The sequence below is a fragment of the Notothenia rossii genome, assembly GCF_949606895.1.
Source record: "Notothenia rossii genome assembly, chromosome: 11".
Lineage (NCBI taxonomy): Eukaryota > Metazoa > Chordata > Actinopteri > Perciformes > Nototheniidae > Notothenia > Notothenia rossii.
Genome location: NC_136910.1, coordinates 42,058,836 through 42,076,280, shown reverse-complemented (window position 1 = coordinate 42,076,280; position 17,445 = coordinate 42,058,836). Strand labels below are relative to the sequence as shown.

Here is a 17,445-nt window from a genome sequence, read left to right as displayed (position 1 = left end):
TTCGCCAGAGTTTTATTTTTTATTTCCACGGGTTCTTTTTTAATGATATTGATTTCTAAAAAAAATGTGGATGTTTTATAAATGCACAGTCAAAAACGTTCGTATGCATTTATATATATTAGTATATGACCGGTAACTGCCTTGTGTCTCTAAACCTCTAAACCATTTTGTGTCGAATCTGCTGACTGTATTTACCCAAATGGCAAACACAAGATAGACACAGGGGCAATATTCTCAACTGACACTAAAAGGCCATTAAAAAGGATTTGGACGAAGGTTTTTGTGTATTCGTTGAACAATTAAACCATATCGGACTATATATGTGAAGGAAAACAAACACATGGGGACTCCGCGGATGTAGAGACAGAAGATGACAGCGAATGGGACATGTCTCACACAAAACTTGGCTGATAAAACGTTGAAGTTAATTGCGAGGCTAACGTTTATATCCGTTGGAATGCGGCGGTGTGTTACGTTGTGTCAGCTTTGTAATCCAGACCAACAAACTAGTGCCAAACCGTTGTGGTACGTGCTGGCTTTTAAACAAATATTAACAACCCGTGGGGCTTTTATTTGTGTTATCATAGCGCTTTTCATTTTTTAATACCATTTGCGAGACTTATATTGTCGCCTAAAGTGGATTTAGTTTGACATTGCTTGGTGTTTTGCAGTGATCGGGCAATTGGCTGGTTAACAGCGGCAGCTCTGGCGGGCCAATCAGAGCGCAGCAGCAGAGGAGCTGTCTGCTATTAGAGGCACGGCTCAGGAGTCCTTCAACAGAGAGCAGAGAGAGGGGGCCGAGCGCTATCGGCAGCCATTTTCCTAAAACAGGACTCAATGGCCTATATGGGTTTCCTTTGTTCCAAAAGGGATCTTACACTTGATTTCCTCATCTCTCACGGACTATGATAAAACTATGATACCTCCTTTTAAAGGATTGAGAAGAAGGAAGATTATGTACTGGATGTAATACCCTGTGACATCTTGAGCCTTTTTTCCTCTGCCTGGAATCCATCTTTGTCTTAACTAGGTCATGGCACACCCATATACTAGTATTTATATTTATTATGTGAAAAGAAACCAAATGTTTTGAATAAACAGCTGTATGATATTTGGAGATGTTAAGTTAATGGGAAACACAGTTAAAGTGACCATGTGTCTGGCAATGCACTTATGGCCTTGTGATATGCTTAGCAATAAGTAAGTTCAACTTTTTTTATCAAAATTTAAAAGAAGGCTAATGTAAAATGTGAGGCATGCATTTTCTGTTATCAAAAGTGTTTCTGTCAATGTATTGATTGAGCTATCAATTTACTCACAGAAATCTTGGCATTTGTATTCTACAACTTTATTTAATATGTTCACTGGCATGCTGACATATAGATAATACAGTTGATATACTGCTCGTCCTCAGATGACAGAGAGCAGGCCACGGATAACTAATGGCCTGTTGCTTAACAGTTTATTGTGCTGCCTTCAAATTTGACTTTTACGTTATTTTGTTTGAGTAATGACTTTCCTCTCACAACAGCAACGGTTAAAAACCCTGGTGTGTTGCACCCTTCCTTCAGCTGTGGAGACAACTTCAAGCTCGATTAGGTTTGTGCTGTCCAATTGCCATTTAAGAAGCAAATGCGTCCAAAGTGTAATCGTCGGCTTGACCTTGCATCAAGGGTGCATTTAAATGTCTTAACAAGCCCAGTAAGGTAGCGTCTTTTTTTAACTTAAAAAAACGCTTTAAAAAAAAAAAACTTAAGAGGAAACAGATGGAGTGAAAACTCTTATGGTGAAAATATTTACCTCAGCACTTTGGTGAAATGCAGTTAACAGGCCTAAACGCAGGGACAGGAGGAACGTTTTCAGCTCCATCTTCGGATCCTCTAATAATGGCATTAATAAGGGGTGGGATAGCGTCTCCTGAAAAGGAAGGAATCCATTAGCAACGAAAGATAGAGGAGAGCTCTTTTGAAAACTTTTTGATCAGTGCTAGTCATTGCCTCTCGGCCAGCGAAAATGCATCTTCAAGCATCATCTGTGTGGGCAATATGCAAACCATCTCCTCTATCTCTCTCTCTCTCTCTCCTTGAAGACAGGATTGCAGTCAAGTATAACCTCTTCTATTTCGACATTTCTTACAGAGCTACATCATGTTTAACCACAAGGAAATGTTGTTTTTGAAAGGTAATGGATTTTGAGCTATTTCTCTTAATATGACAGTTTGTAACATGTCTAACTAAATGTAGCCTGTCATTATATAGGAAAGACAACCTGCACAATAGATAGCCTAACTGTGGTTACAACGTTTTCAGCAAAAATATATTTTATATACTTTTGTAAAAAAAAAAGAACTGTAACCCATATGTGTTTGATTAATTGTAAACTCACAGTTAGAACTCAAAACATGTAATCCAAGGCTTAAACGAGCAAAGGAATGTTATGGGAGCGAAATCTGCTAAATATAACTGCTTGCCTTTGTCCAAAAACACCTTTTTTGGTGGTAGCCTATGCAGGCTACACTTGTTCAATGGTTTCTCTGCTGTTCTCTTGTCTCAAAATGGCTTCTTTACAGACAAAGGAGAGCGCTGTGCTTTTAAATGTTGCTGCGCCATAACTGGGAGAGGCTCGGAGGCTGTACTCAGAGAGGGAGCTTAGGTTTTTTTTCTCGGTGATGCAACAGGAAGTCTCACAAAATTGTACAAAGGAGTGTTGTTGTTTTTTTTACGGGTGTACTGTATGTATAAGAAGAAGTAAAATAGACTTAATGGAAGGAAACGTAATACAAGTGGCGTGATCAGGCTGTGTGGTTGCCGGGCTGCCTCGCCCTGCCAGCGGCATGTAATCCGAGAGCTCTGGACGGTTGCCATGGGAGCTCGAGCGAGTTGCTGCTCCCCCACACTGCCATATAAGGTCATCAGGAATCCACTGCAGCAGTGGAATAACACGGGGGAGGAGGCTTCCGTACGTGCACTATGGCTTCAGACAAAGACCGGAGGATAACGGGCGTTTCAGTGCTACAGAGCAGGACAAACTAACAAACAAAAAAAGCGATTTTTATCGTTTAATCGGCAGAGGAGTTCAATTTAGAATCGATGTATTTAGCTGCGTCACTAATGTGCCCTTTACGCACTCCATTCTGGTGCGTGAGCGTGTTTTACGCCCTCCCCTTTGGTGTGTCTATTTGCTTATGAGAACACACAATAATGTAGTACTAGTCGGTGTGTCGGAGGCCTGTTTTTCTTGTTCACTCCTAGCTCGGGGCTGCCAAGTGCGCGCATTTGCAGGTCACGAGGCTGTAGACAGCATTCCTCTCTGTCCAACCCTGCTTTATTTCTACACCCCACCCCCCAGTGCAAATGGAGACAGAATAGTGAAGAAGGTTTTATGTTTGTGTGTAACAAAGGTGAACATTTTGCGTTGAAAACAGCCAATGAGGTTATTTATAGGCCTTTTGTTTAAAAAAAAAAAAAAAAAAAAAAAAAACTCCCTGGTGGGTTGCGCCATTCAGCTTTGCGCGCCGCTGACAGACTGGAATATTCCACACAGAGGATTGGCCTCTCTCTTCTGCAGGACAGCTGTCTCTTTGCACGGCGAGAAAAACTACTTTTGACAATTGATCTTGGTTTATTAATTGATGAAAATGGGCTATACACGTATGGATATTTTACACACCTACAGGACAATTTAATACCTTTTTTTATGTGAGTCATGTACTGAATATCTTAGGCTGCCAGTTTCACCTTGTAAGTCAAACAAGCACTCTTTTTTATCATTATTATTATTCTTCTACAGTAATTTGTTATAGATTTGACTACACTTGACCGTGTTGTGGCATATAGGGCACATGAGAACGTCTCATTATGTCTAATCCTGTGGAGTCAGAATAGCCTGGCAGACTCTTTCTATCTTTCTTTGTATGCCCAGCCTTTTATGGGCTTCTGATGGATTGTTGACTGAATCAAATCAGGTATCCTCCGTGCTTTGTGTATTTTACACTGGCTTATTCAAGGATTTTTCATTCGTGGTACTGTATTTAATTATTTTCAAATCATTGTCTTTTCTTCTTTCCAGCTCTTAATTATTTGCATGTCTACTGTATTATTAGTGTAACCTTCTACAGCATGCTTTGTAACTTTAAATGACAATATAATACTATGTCTGTGTGAGATTTTTTAATAAATATAGTATAAACACTTTTTATGTTTTATTGGTGTCAAAACTCAAGCAAGTTGCTGTTATTTGTATTATGCATAGCAATTGTTTCCACTTATTAGGATTTAAGGCCCATCTTACAAACATAATTTAAGTCAGTCATGTTAAATTAGATGCATATACTTCTCTAAAATGGGCTACACAAAAATCACCAACCATACTGCAGGGTGTCTTAACTGTAGGAGCAAATTCCCAAATAAAAAGGTGGAATTCCCTTTCTGGCTGTAAATGTGTGTTTTCTGGGAAAATACATTAAAGATGACATGTCTTATATTAATCAAAATAAATGGCAGTGTCAGCTTATCCTCTTAAAGGGACAGCTTGCTAACAAACTACATATTTTCCAACTTGTGACTAATGAAATGTAACCTTTAGAATTCACTTAAGAGCTTACCTCAGTTTGAGTTTTGATCATTATTTTATGTGAGATAAAATTCTCCATACCAGATAGAAGATTCATTTTAAATGCAACATTATTGTGTTTTCGAGTGTAGGCTATTTCCCTATGCTGTGCTTTATCCTGACACTCTCTGTATTTCTGTAAAAGCAATCCTTGACTTTGCTGAAACATATTCCCAAACCTAATGTTAAACTATCTTTTGCACACATTGCCCATGAATACTCCCATCAACCAGTTGTATTTGGTGTCCAGTAGTAACTTAAAGGCAAATTGACTGGATGTATTACATTACAGCATGTGTAGTTGCTCATGATCGTGAGAGATCACATCTGGCTCAACCATCTTTTAACCACTGATAAGATTTTCTTCCTGCCCTAAAGCAGCCATCTGCCTCACACACCCATTTGAAAAAACAGGATGTACATGTATCTCTTTACAGTATTGTAACATATTGTACGTCTTAATTGTATCTCCAAACAATTCACTTCATTTTTCTAATTTAATTACTTTGATGCTGGATAAAGATGTCCGCTCATTGCACCCTGGGACGAGACAGAATAGTATATCCTGACGCCCCAATCTGTGATGTCACTGCTATATTCAGCCATTCAGACTGAACAGAGAAATATGACCGACATATTGCTTGTAAATACCCCTGAGGACACAAAATGATCACAATAAAAGGAAAATTCATGGATTGAACATGGTCGAATAATGTGCTTTTTTACTAATTGCATGACAAAATTCACCACACTGGTTGCTGAAGGTTTCATAATCATATTATGGATCCAAAAAATAAAGGTTTTGTGCAGTTTATATTTGGTTTCTCATGAAGAAAAGTAAGAGTATTTCCGGTAAATTATCATGACCATGAAATTCAATGTATACCATTAATTAAATATCATAAAATTAACTCAAACAGCCAACAAAAAAACGGCATCCAGGTATAAAATATTTGAAGAATTTGAGAAAAATAAGGGGGCATTTATTGATTATAAGCACTTTACATGTGTATTGACGTTTTATTTAAATATAATGGTTGGTAAAAGGTGCTTTTATAAATGTTCTGAATATTTATATAAAACCATATATCTCTTTTTGCATATTTGTGTACATAATAATAATTCTATCTAATTTGTTCAGCCTTACTACCTTTTAGAGCAATGCAAAATAAGTTTAATTCCTTATATGTGTACATGTACTTGGCCAATAAAAGTGCTGATTCAGATGTTATTGTTTGTGATTCATTTGGAGGAAGAACGACTGGCCTTTTACCCGTATACATTTCTGAAAAAGCAAGTTCCCACTAGTACAAACCTCTAAGAGAGGAACAGGGCACACACCCAGTGCATTGTCATCAGAGCATAATACGTTCATGACTTCACAGATAAAAAACCGCCTGCTGATTTCACTTCTGCATTAGATGTGAATATTCACAGTGTTATCCCACACACACACACACACACACACACACACGCACGCACGCACGCACGCACGCACGCACGCACGCACGCACGCACGCACACACACACACACACACACACACACACACACACACACACACACACACACACACACACACACACACACACACACACACACACACACACACACACACACACACACACACACACACACACACACCTCTTTTGATAGTGGCATGCAAATAGGCATGCACTTAGAGGAAGTAGGAGCAGCCTCACTCCACTGCTTCACATGTGTAGCTCGATATTTGTACCCAGAGAGGCTGTAAGTGAGCAGAATGATATCATGGCAGGGGAGCGCGGTAGGGGGTCAATTCTTAACCGCTTCAATGTGACAGGAACAGGAAGTGGTTAACAGAGCAAGCTACAACATGAGGCTCGTCTGTTCCTCTGTCTCGACACTGCCTGTACATCACCTCAGCCTTCTCAAATACATCCGGCTTTACCATGAATTTAACTTAAATCTGGAGGGAATATCTTCAGCCCCATCCTGCCTGGAACCTGTTTGATTCTTGGGAGCAAAATGACACACAACCATGCTGGGACTGCCAATGGTACCATGAAGAAGGGACAGGAACTTAAGATTGTGATAGTGGGAGATGGAGGCTGCGGGAAAACATCCCTTCTGATGGTTTATGCTAAAGGTGATTTTCCAGAGGTAAGAAGGGCTTCAATGTCATGGGATTCACCTTTAGATATTGATTTGTATTTGTTAATTACTAAAAAAAATAGGTTATTCTGACTATAGTTAAGGCTGGTAAAGTTGAAATTGTATCTCAATTCAAATTAAATGTTCTAATAGTGAACACTAATGAAATGTTGGAACTCAGTAAGAGGAAGAAATGGCAAATAATATATAATACAAATGTATGATAAAGTTGACATCTTTTTCTTGTGTGTCAAAACAGAAATATGCACCGTCTGTGTTCGAAAAATATGTCACAACCATCTCTCTCGGAGGAAAAGAGATAAAGCTCAACCTGTACGACACAGCTGGTGAGACTCTTTATCAAAAATCCCCTCCTTTTCTGAACATGATTACCTTTCCACTTATTGTACATTTTATATTATGTGAAGAGACCACTTTAGGAATAGGGGCAGGCAGCAGATTAACATCACATATACCTACTCAGATTGCCAGGGGAAATATATATTTATAATTATATACACCTTAAAAATGTTTCAGCTAAGACCTCCTCCCACTGTGTTTAATCCTGAAACTAGCAGTCAGAGGAAGTGGTAAATGTCAAATGTATGTCAGAGCATCATCAACATCATCTTTCCGGAACTGACTAATATGCTTTTATGAGCTTAGCTTCCAAGCAATTTCAGACTCAATGTTATTTTGAATGTGGTTTTATGACTGAATTACTGTACTTAGTTTTAGCCATCAACTTCAAATAGAGTCAGAATAGCATTTATTCTACTATAAATACAATAAAGTGTTAAAGTTGAAACGAGTCAATACGTTTCTTATTTGATATTGGAAATGTGTTATATGTTGGTTAGGCATAGTTCTTACAATGACTTTAGAAATTGTAATGGCAAATAACACTTTGCCATTTTGTATTAGTAGTACCTGAATTAAGGTTTTGCTTTGTTACCGGTTTCAATTCAAACAATACCCAGCTAGACACCATTTCTGCAAAACAAAAAGTTCCCATGTGAAGAGAAACAGTTTTTAGAAGTCATTATCAGGAAAACCCATGACAGACTGTGCTGACAGCCTATCTTCTATAGAATTGCAGCAGGGTGCCTTACATCAGCACAATAGGAAGCTGAAGCCAGGATGTGGTTTCAGACATCTCTGCTAACTTTGTAACATACATCATATCTGTGTGCATAGGCTGTTGCATCGAGGAAAGTTTTTTTACTGTGTGCAAACTTTAACATTAATTTGCTAATATGAATTGTGTGCTTTCTTTCTTTTAGGACAGGATGATTATGACAGACTTCGGCCGCTCTCATACCAAGAAGCTGATCTGATTTTAGTCTGCTTCGATGTGACCAATCCCACCAGCTATGAGAATGTCCTGATAAAGGTAATCATTACACTTTGTATTCACCACTTACTCTTTCAGGTTGACTGTTCAAATGCAGTTAGTAAATGATTGTTTGAGTGTCTTTTATGATTAACTCATGCGGGCGAGCCTGAATGTGGACATTGCTTCCCACATGGCTGACTGTTGTGCTAGAACTTTCTCTTTTTCCCCAAGTGTGAAGACCTTAAGTCTGATGTTAAAAAGAACACACATACAATGCCTCAAGTGCTTAAAGTCCTATTTTGCTTCCGCAGTGGCACCCGGAGGTGAAGCACTTCTGCCGGGACACTCCTGTCATCCTGATTGGCTGCAAGACTGACCTCAGGAAGGATAAAGAGTGTTCGAGGAAGCTCAAAGCCATGAATCAGGTCCCCGTCACTTATACAGAGGTAAAAAAAGGAGGAGTGTGAAGAAATGTAGTGACCTTTAAAAACAGACCTATTGTTTGAGTTTACAGGAAGCACCCAAACCACTTAACTGCCAACAGCAATAATGCGATAACAAATCTTTTCAAAATGTACATTAAAGGAATACACTAACCCCAACATTACCATTTGTATAGCCATAACTGAATCTGTGTTACCTTTAAATCTTGAAGAGAACTCACATGGTGAAGGAATTTGATCAATTGAAATCAGGGTCGCATTTACCTAAACTAGATCAAATAATCGGTTGGCAAAGTCTCACACAACTCATGCAGAGTAATCCGAGTCAGGTAATCTGCAAAACATTTCATAATTGGCAGTTTTACGCTAAACCCAAACTATTAAAAAACGTCTGCAATATTTACTTTAGTTCATTGAGAATTCTTGGTTTATGGATTATTCATGCAAAAATGTTTCTAAAAGAATTCAAGGTAACAAAAGGTTAATTATTGATAAAGAGAAAGCCATTTTGTGGGTCAGATATTCCTTTAAGCTCCTTATATAGTTTAATTCTTGGTGTTAATGTTGGCTTCCAGGGTGAGGAGACCCGGCAGCAGATGAATGCAGAGCTATACCTCGAATGTTCGGCTAAACATCAGGAGAACGTGGAAGACATTTTCAGAGAGGCCACCAAAAGGACTTTGGCTTTCAATCGAAAACAAAAGAACAACAAGAGGAGAAAAAACTGTGTCGTTTTGTGAAGTAAAAAACACACAATAGAGGACTCCACTGGCTAACCTTCTCATCCACACTGAGGAAGGTTGGACATTCAGAGACAAGGGGGTTGCAGCTTCTACTCAGAGAACATTGTGACCCCCTGAATCATCAGCCCTTTACAAGAATATGACCAATGAGGTAACAGGAAAGAGAGTTTTGCAAGTGGTGTGCAACTTGAAATGCCATTTATTTTAACTTTTGTACGAGATGCATTTTGTGTTTTCTATATTTTCTAATATAAAGCTTTGTGCCGTTTCAAAAACCTCTATTTTCATTAAAGTATTTACATCTTTTAGGATGTTTTTGCTACTGAATCTGGTTTAAAAGCTGCTGGTATGTAACACATTCTCAGACTGACTAGTTTTTGAAATGCAATACATTATGGTACTGTAGCTTTAAGAAAACATGTTTGATCAACACCCAACAGAGTTAGTTCATTTCCAGTAAAACAAAACACTGATCTAGAATTTGCTTTGGAGCTGAGCCAAAATGAAGCAGACCTCTTATCTTTACCAACAGCGCCCACTAGTGTTGGAAACAATTAATGTTTGCCATGGGTGAACACGTTTGGTATTTACACGATTCCAACACAGGGGGAATTATTTTCATTGCACAAAAAAACAAAATAGACAGAGCAACAATGTTTGATTCGGTGTTTAATTATTAATATACTTTATACAACAATGAACACAGATTGAGGATTTGTTACTGGTCACGTTACTCAAGCACCAGTTAGTCTTGAAGTGAACGGTGAAAACATTGTTTAACATCAGCTACATCATAAAAATGAGGAAATCAAGTTCTGTGCATCTTGGCAACGCTTACATCAAAAGTAACATGTTGAATAAACATACTTCGTTTTCCCTCAATAAAAGCGATTTGTAAATATTTTGAATCTCTTCAGCATGATAGCGTTGAGGGAAATGCCATTAAAAAACACTACCATCTTTAGATCTTCAAAATAAAAAGGACTTTTGTTGCAGTGACAAGCTGGAGGGGAAATAAGGCATTATAGACCCAACATCGCTCAAAATAACATTATAGTTGTTTTTTTTACACAAACATGAAACAAAACATTACAGTGAATGAGAGCAAAAGTTTCAGGTTCTGCCATAAGTTAATTCATACAAATATCTTTATTTAGTGATGTTGATTTGAATTAGAAAAACAATTTAGCACTTTTAAAATCATGATTTTGTTATCTTATTCTTACAGTACCGGCAATAATAGCAGCATTTGATCAAAATTCATTTCTTCAATTCACCTAAGACATGTCATTAGTTTTACCACAGTAATGAGACATCTCTGTGCATAGCTCTGTGTTCAAATGTTTATCAAGCTTGAAGGAAGCATTAGATTTATCAGGTTTTTACTAATGGTCCATGTATCAAAATGTAAGCATTATGTTAATGAGAACATAAATGGCCTTGGAAGAGTTCTTTAAAAAATATATTTGGATACTTACTGGGAGCAGCACACACTTTTTACATCTGTTTTCATGTAGCAGCACATTTAGGTGTAACATCATACAAAAATACACAGTTATGGCTGAAGGGAGAAGTAACAGTGTTGTTTTCCCTTTTGTAAAACTTGAAAACAAGAATATAGCCACCACTGACTTAGGAAAAAAAGACACAATGTTTTCTGTAATTGAAGGGCAGTAAGGTATCACTTTTGTTTTTTTAAGTTGTTGACCTACAAGTTTAGTAAGAAATACTGTTTAGCAGTGAAATAGCACAACAAGGAGTTCAAAACTACACAAACTAATTCAAGAAATGAAGTGCAGCGCGTGAACATGTCCGATTTTGTTCAAGCCAGAGACAGTTTGACCATTTCAGACGTCAGTATGAAGTGCATGACAGACGTTTTGTCTTCAAAGGCAATCTATGCTCTGTTCTGTAGATCGATGCTACCTGCCCTTTTTCAGTTGCATATGATTTGAACAAAAGGCTCTCCGAGAGATTCATGCGCTGACACAAACACCCAAATGAAAGCGGTCTTCCCGCTCAGTTTTTATGTACATGATAAAGAGTCAAACTGTCCATATATCAGTGGAACTCACCACTCTGACTTTGCAGCAACATCGACAACGATTCATTAGAAAGCAGAAGCCTGTCGGCCAGACACTTTCGCTGGACGGTGCCGCCATCCCAGCCTGAGAGAAACAGTTTGCTCCAACTTCTGCCAGCATAACCGTGCCGTGGTCACTTTCAAGCCATTGTGCGCGTCGTTTCAAAACTACTGGCCGTTGGTAATAATCTATGAGGTTTCAGTCTTAGTCTTTTTTCTCTTGGTTTGTCTGAAGTTTTTTGTTGACCACTTGCAATGTGGTGAGGAAATTTCCCAGGAACAAGACAAAGAATGTCAGTGACAGCATAATTACCTGGGGAAAAAAGGAAAAGTCATGATTTTAACTGAAGCTATATCTGAATTTCTGAAAGGGCTCAGACATGTTTAGTATATGGGAATAACATTCTTTAGAACACTACACGTTATCACAGGTCATGTAAATAAATCAAGTTGAACCTGTGGACAGACAAACCTTCCATGCACATCTTTTTATTTTACTTCAGAGGTCAACCATTCTCATAATAGCTTTAAAAAGGTTACATTTTTTGTCAGATACTGACAGAGAAAAGGCACACATTAGTTTACAAAGAATCCTGTCAAACATTTTCCTCTAATAAAGATAAAGATCACCCAAAACAAAAAATACATATTTTCCAATCTTACTCTTAATCTTATTAATTAATTAAGACCATTGTCGGAAATATTGGCCCTAGTACTGCCTTCTTTCAAATATAAATATAGACGTGTATATTTGGATGAACTGTCCCTTCAACAGCTGTTATTTCGGCCTGACATGCCTCTTGACATTTAAGCCCAGGACCTTCCAGTGTGACCCTCACCTGCCACTCCTTACAATCCTCATGTCCTCCCAAGCGAAACAGAGTCAGTGAGTTGTAGAGCTGCCAAAACTGCAGTGAGAGGAAGCATAACGGTTCATTATGTTGCAGCACGCTCTCATAGCACACATTTCTCCTCAGCTAATGCCGTCTCTTAACTGTTATGGAAAACCCTACACAGTTAATGCAGATCAAATAATAAATGCTGGTGTGAAATGCATTATAAAGTCTTCCTCACTTTAAGCAATAAAGCTGTACGAAAACGTTATGTCTCGACTTACATGGCCACAAAAGAGGAATGGCAAAAGGAAAGTGAGGCCTCTCCACATCCAGGATTGAAATCCCTCTGTAGAGAAACAAAACTGTAAAGCACACACAACACTACACCAATGTGTTGTTATCCAGTCATTAATTACAGATGGTTTTAGTTAGTAGCTAATTCGTTGAGCTACTCGGATTACATCTGCTTGGCAGCACACTGATTTGAACAAATGTCTCCGTCACCTTTACCCTATTTTTTCCCACACGGTGTTACATTTGGCTCAAGAGTTCAAACGATTGAAATGACTGCCCCCAAAAATAGCGTTCATCTTACCCACTGTGAGGTCCAGCTGATTTCTCTCTCCCAACGCTCGTAACCGGTATAAGCAGCCCCTCTGGTAGTAATACTGGAGGTACTGAACAAAGCCTGCAGGACAAATTGAGAGTACAAAGAGATTACTTCATATCTCAGAACTGGAAAGAAAACTTTCTTTTAGGACTGCATCCAGCAATCATTTTCTTTAAAGATTGATCTGCCAATGTTTTGATAAAACACCAGACTGCAGGGAAAATGGTCTGTTCCAAGAAATGTCTATACATCAGAACCAGATTATTTTATTACAGAATCGGTTTTATTCCAGGTATTTACACATACCAGGAATTTGCTTTGGTATATGTGGTGAAGACAAAGACACAGAAAGAAGAATATGTAACAAATAAAATAGTATCTGGAAACAGCATTTTCTGCCATTGTTGCATGAAAAACAGTTAATCCACTTTTAAGCTGTCGCAGAAAAAGTCCTAAAAATGGACAGCAACCTATAACATGAAGCTAAAAGTGAAATATGTTCCTTATGTCCTCAAAACAAAAATAAATAGCTGCATTTGTAGGTGGTTTCTTGTTTTTTTTAAAGAGGAACATCTATTTTTTTAATTAATTTGGTTTATCACCCAAACCCCCGACCAAAGAGCAATGTCACGAAGTCCTCACATCATGATGTACATTTGATGTTGGCAATAACTGTAACCACCAGCGTGTGAGAAATAATTACTTCTCTAATCTGGGGAGAAGAAATGTTAACAATGCAACTGTTGTATTTCAGATGCAACAATGCAGGCTATCAGTGTCCAGAGTATACAATAATTAATGCAACAAATCCTGATAATTAATTAAGAAAATCTTCATAAATCAAGACCCATGTATCCACTAGAAAGGAGTCTTTCAGTGTCAGCTTTTAGTAAGAGGAAGGTTGTGTACACTTCCTCTAAATACATTTACACAACATTTAGTCACAGTCACTGATATCTAGAAATGTCATGATGACACATTCCCAACAATAAAATGTCGTAAAATGCAATTCATACCAGAGTTCCAGATATGTAACAACAATTGTCCTTTATCCGTCAAATCTGGTGTCTGTCACGGATGATGTAACACAGAGACAGCACATGCCAGAGCGCCTCAAGTATCCCCACATGTGGCTACACATGACCACAGTCAGCGAAAAACATGTGACATAGATATTTAGCTACAAGATAGTCGCAACAAAAAGATGGATTTCTGTTACCCCTTAAAACTACTTTTAATCTCAAAAAAGTGAATACTGCTTTTTCAGGATGAACTCCCTCATGTTTGGGTAACAACAATATAAGGAAAATACATTATTCTGAAATGGTCCGGCCAAACAGACTTCCTAAAGAGAAGCTGGTTCAAAGTCAAGTAAACAAATGAAATTCTTACTCTGATAAATGCAGAAAGCGAGGAACTGGCTTCTGAACATCTGATACACTGGTCCCTCTGGCCTGGGGAAAAAAAAACATACGGTTAAACAAAAACAATACTGGAGCGCTTTTTGTCTCAGAAGTCGCTCACCTGTGTGGGATTGTACAAAATAAAAGTACAAATATAACGGCTGAAAGAAACAAACTAAGCCAAAAACTCACCATGTGAGCATCACACCCGACAGAAAGGTGGAGACATAATGGTGAAACACCCACCAACCGTAGATCCTGAAAAGCAGAAGAAGACATTTACCATTGTACAACCAAGCCATTTCAAAAATACTTTTCCCTATAATAATTAACTATTACAATTCCAAGTCAGAATGCAGTGCCTCAGGGTTGACACACAACACACCTGGAGCCATTGCTCATGAGGATGCTTTCCCGTATGGTCAATGTGCAGTAGTACCACACCAGCAAAAAGTTGAAGATTTCATCAGTGACTCTAAACAAATGGAGAAAATAAATATAATAAAACCACCTTTAACATTTGTATTATTTAAAGAAAACAATATGCAGAAACATTCTCTCACCGGTAGTTGAGGAAGAAGAGGCTTATTGCTCCAAACATCAGGATTATTGTCATATAAAGCTTGAACTTCTCATACTCGTCTTTATAGGCAAATCTATCAATGAAAAAGAAGGTAAAAAAGAAGGTGATAAATACACAAAAAAACAAACCATATTTTTCACGCTGAATACTCGACTTACTTTGCCTGGTTGCTGAGAAGCGTTACGTTCACACTGCCCAGGACCAGATTCAGGTACAGTCTGAAAAACACACACAAATGGAAAAACAATAAGTAATACAACATGTCTGTAATGTGAAGTGTTGCCATGCACAAAGTACTGACCCGTTTTTCTTCGGCAAATACGCTTCCATATCAAAGAACACATTTTCTTTATCTTTTATTTGTGTTTTCATATCCGCTATTAGTTTCAGTTCTTGCTCGTCACATGTTTTGGAACACCTGTGGAGAAAAAACCAAAATGATCATTAATGGAAAAGGAAATAAGAGTAAGAAGAAATATCTTTGATCTCAAAGGCACATAGAGATCATAACTTTTTAATAGCATGTACATTTACTAAAAGAAAGTGTCCCCAACAAAAGCACTAAAATCAAAACTAAAAGACCACTTATTCAAAGAAAGTATACAAAACGTGTATCTTCTAAAAGAGGCTGATGAATGTGATGAATCACAAACTGATAATAAACAAGTTCGCTGATAAAGAGTGTCGTTCAGGAAACCAAGCTGTTAAAGGATCATGATATTTTCTGTCTTGATCAGAGAACACTTACTTCGTCAAACTCCACCTTAGGTCTTTCAGGCATTTTTTCTGTTTACTGATGGCGCTGCTGCATGTTGTCTGAAGGCTGGTGAGCTCCTCAAGTTTTTGTCTGTACACTTTGTGAGTTTCCTAGTTATCAAACAAACAACAAAATTGTGGAAAACATGTGTAAGGACAAAAGTGTAGAGTGATTCTTCATTATTGGGAGAAAAATGCAAATGTTTCAACCTGCAGCCACAAATGTATCACAATACAAGCACTACTGATGGGAAAACTATGCATGGAATGATATATTCCAATGAAAATACATGACCAAATAATGTTATATACAAAGCTTTGCCAATCATTAAAAAAAAAAAACCTTAATGGACAACAAGGCCAATCATAGGAATTGTGATTATTTAGAAGGTCCACAGGGCAATCAACAGTGTGTAATTCACTAAGTCTCTTAAAGCCCACAGACACAATATGGTTAGGAGCTAATACACAGATGTACAAATATGTAATCTGAGGAAAAGCAACTGTAGGCTGTTTCTTTGAACTAAAACATGTTGGCTGTATTTTGGAACACCCCCAAACAGTTGACAGTCACCTTCATTCTCTTTCCCAATGGAGCAGCTGCAGATTTTACATTTTGATGGCATCACAGGTCTTATTTGTCTGGTACTAGCATAGGCAGAAGGGTGATCGTGCCACAACACCACACACCACCATGATGCTTTATTTTAACCTAAAAAGGGGAGCTGTATCTCTTCCTATTATTGACCACTTATGTTGTTGTTTCAAGTTAGCTAGCTAGCCAACGTGAGCTAGTGTGGTAATGGTAAAGGATGATGATGTATTCAATGACTTCTGCAAAATGGTGTTCTCAAACAAAGCCATAGCGTGAAGTTATCTTAACACATTTCTTAGTAAGTTCAATAGAATTAATTCAAGAATTATTAAATTGTTAGCTAAGTTACTGTAGCTGCTCATTAGCCGCCTAGCAGCAACACAAGTAACCTGCTGCTAACGTTAGCTGCAGAAAAACACGGGTGTTACTCACAATTCAAAGATGTTAACACATCCTGACATTTGTCCATCCCTTAAATACAATTTTGCTTCCAACAGCAAAGTTATTGGCTGAAAAAGCTTCGTTTACGGGTGAGCTGAGAATGAATGGCGAATAGGAAGGAGCCATCCAAACTAACGTAGTAGCTGTCAGTGCCATCCACGACATGCTATCCGACCAGCAGGCTACTATTAATGATTTACTGGTTTTAGTGTCACCTGTAGTTGTTGATATTCCTCGTCCATTTCCTCCCACTCCGTCTGAAACCTCGGTTTGGACATTGTGTCACAACAGCTGATTATGAAGGAGGATGGCTCCACTAGCTGGCTCTCACCCAGGGTCTGACTGTCTGCCCACTCAGGAGGAGCCGTTTTAAACGGGCTGCAGGGCGCATGCGCACCACTGTTGTTAAACCATAGGTTGAACACTGTCTATGGTAGAGCATTAAACTAATAAAATACACAGAGGTGGAAGAAATACTCAGATCAGAATACTCTGTTACAATTACAATTTCTGCATTCAAAATGTTAGTTAAAAGTACAAAAGTATTGGCATCAAATTATAAAGGACCAAAATGAAAAGTAGCCTACTCATTATACTCATTTCTAATCATATAGGCCTATTATGTTTGTGTTTTTTAATTATAAATGTTGATGCATTAAGGTGTTAGTGAAGGTGCAACGTATTTTATGTACTTTGTATGCTGCAGGGTAGTTTCTGAATTTGACTCCAGGTGTACATAAAGTCAGAGTTTAGTGTTGATTATATTTCACATCATTAATCCAAATCTGCAAAGTAACTAAAGGTACAAAAAATAAATGTAAATAAAAAATGTATACTTTAACTCCACTAAATTTTGTTGGCACATTTGTACTTT

At 38.0% G+C, this 17,445-nt stretch overlaps 2 protein-coding genes and 1 long non-coding RNA gene across 3 annotated transcripts; 2 read left to right on the top strand and 1 right to left on the bottom strand.

Annotated features, from left to right (window-relative positions):
• Window positions 1-156: 156 nt before the first annotated feature.
• On the top strand, window positions 157-2,386 carry LOC307024131. Its single transcript, XR_013803849.1, has 2 exons — window positions 157-525; window positions 672-2,386. It is a non-coding gene; the product is annotated as an uncharacterized lncRNA (long non-coding RNA).
• Window positions 2,387-6,193: 3,807 nt separating this feature from the next.
• rhof (ras homolog family member F) lies at window positions 6,194-9,591 on the top strand. Its single transcript, XM_079657981.1, has 5 exons — window positions 6,194-6,751; window positions 7,002-7,089; window positions 8,026-8,135; window positions 8,390-8,524; window positions 9,097-9,591. The coding sequence occupies exons 1-5, from the start codon at window positions 6,617-6,619 to the stop codon at window positions 9,259-9,261; spliced, it is 633 nt and encodes a 210-aa protein (XP_079514107.1). The 5' UTR covers window positions 6,194-6,616; the 3' UTR covers window positions 9,262-9,591.
• Window positions 9,592-9,916: 325 nt separating this feature from the next.
• On the bottom strand, window positions 9,917-16,945 carry tmem120b (transmembrane protein 120B). The gene is made up of 12 exons (XM_079657980.1): window positions 16,787-16,945; window positions 15,528-15,646; window positions 15,081-15,197; window positions 14,938-14,997; window positions 14,760-14,852; window positions 14,582-14,671; window positions 14,389-14,454; window positions 14,186-14,247; window positions 12,779-12,871; window positions 12,465-12,529; window positions 12,187-12,255; window positions 9,917-11,660 (listed from the first exon to the last, which is right to left on the bottom strand). The coding sequence occupies exons 1-12, from the start codon at window positions 16,847-16,849 to the stop codon at window positions 11,553-11,555; spliced, it is 1,005 nt and encodes a 334-aa protein (XP_079514106.1). The 5' UTR covers window positions 16,850-16,945; the 3' UTR covers window positions 9,917-11,552.
• Window positions 16,946-17,445: the final 500 nt, after the last annotated feature.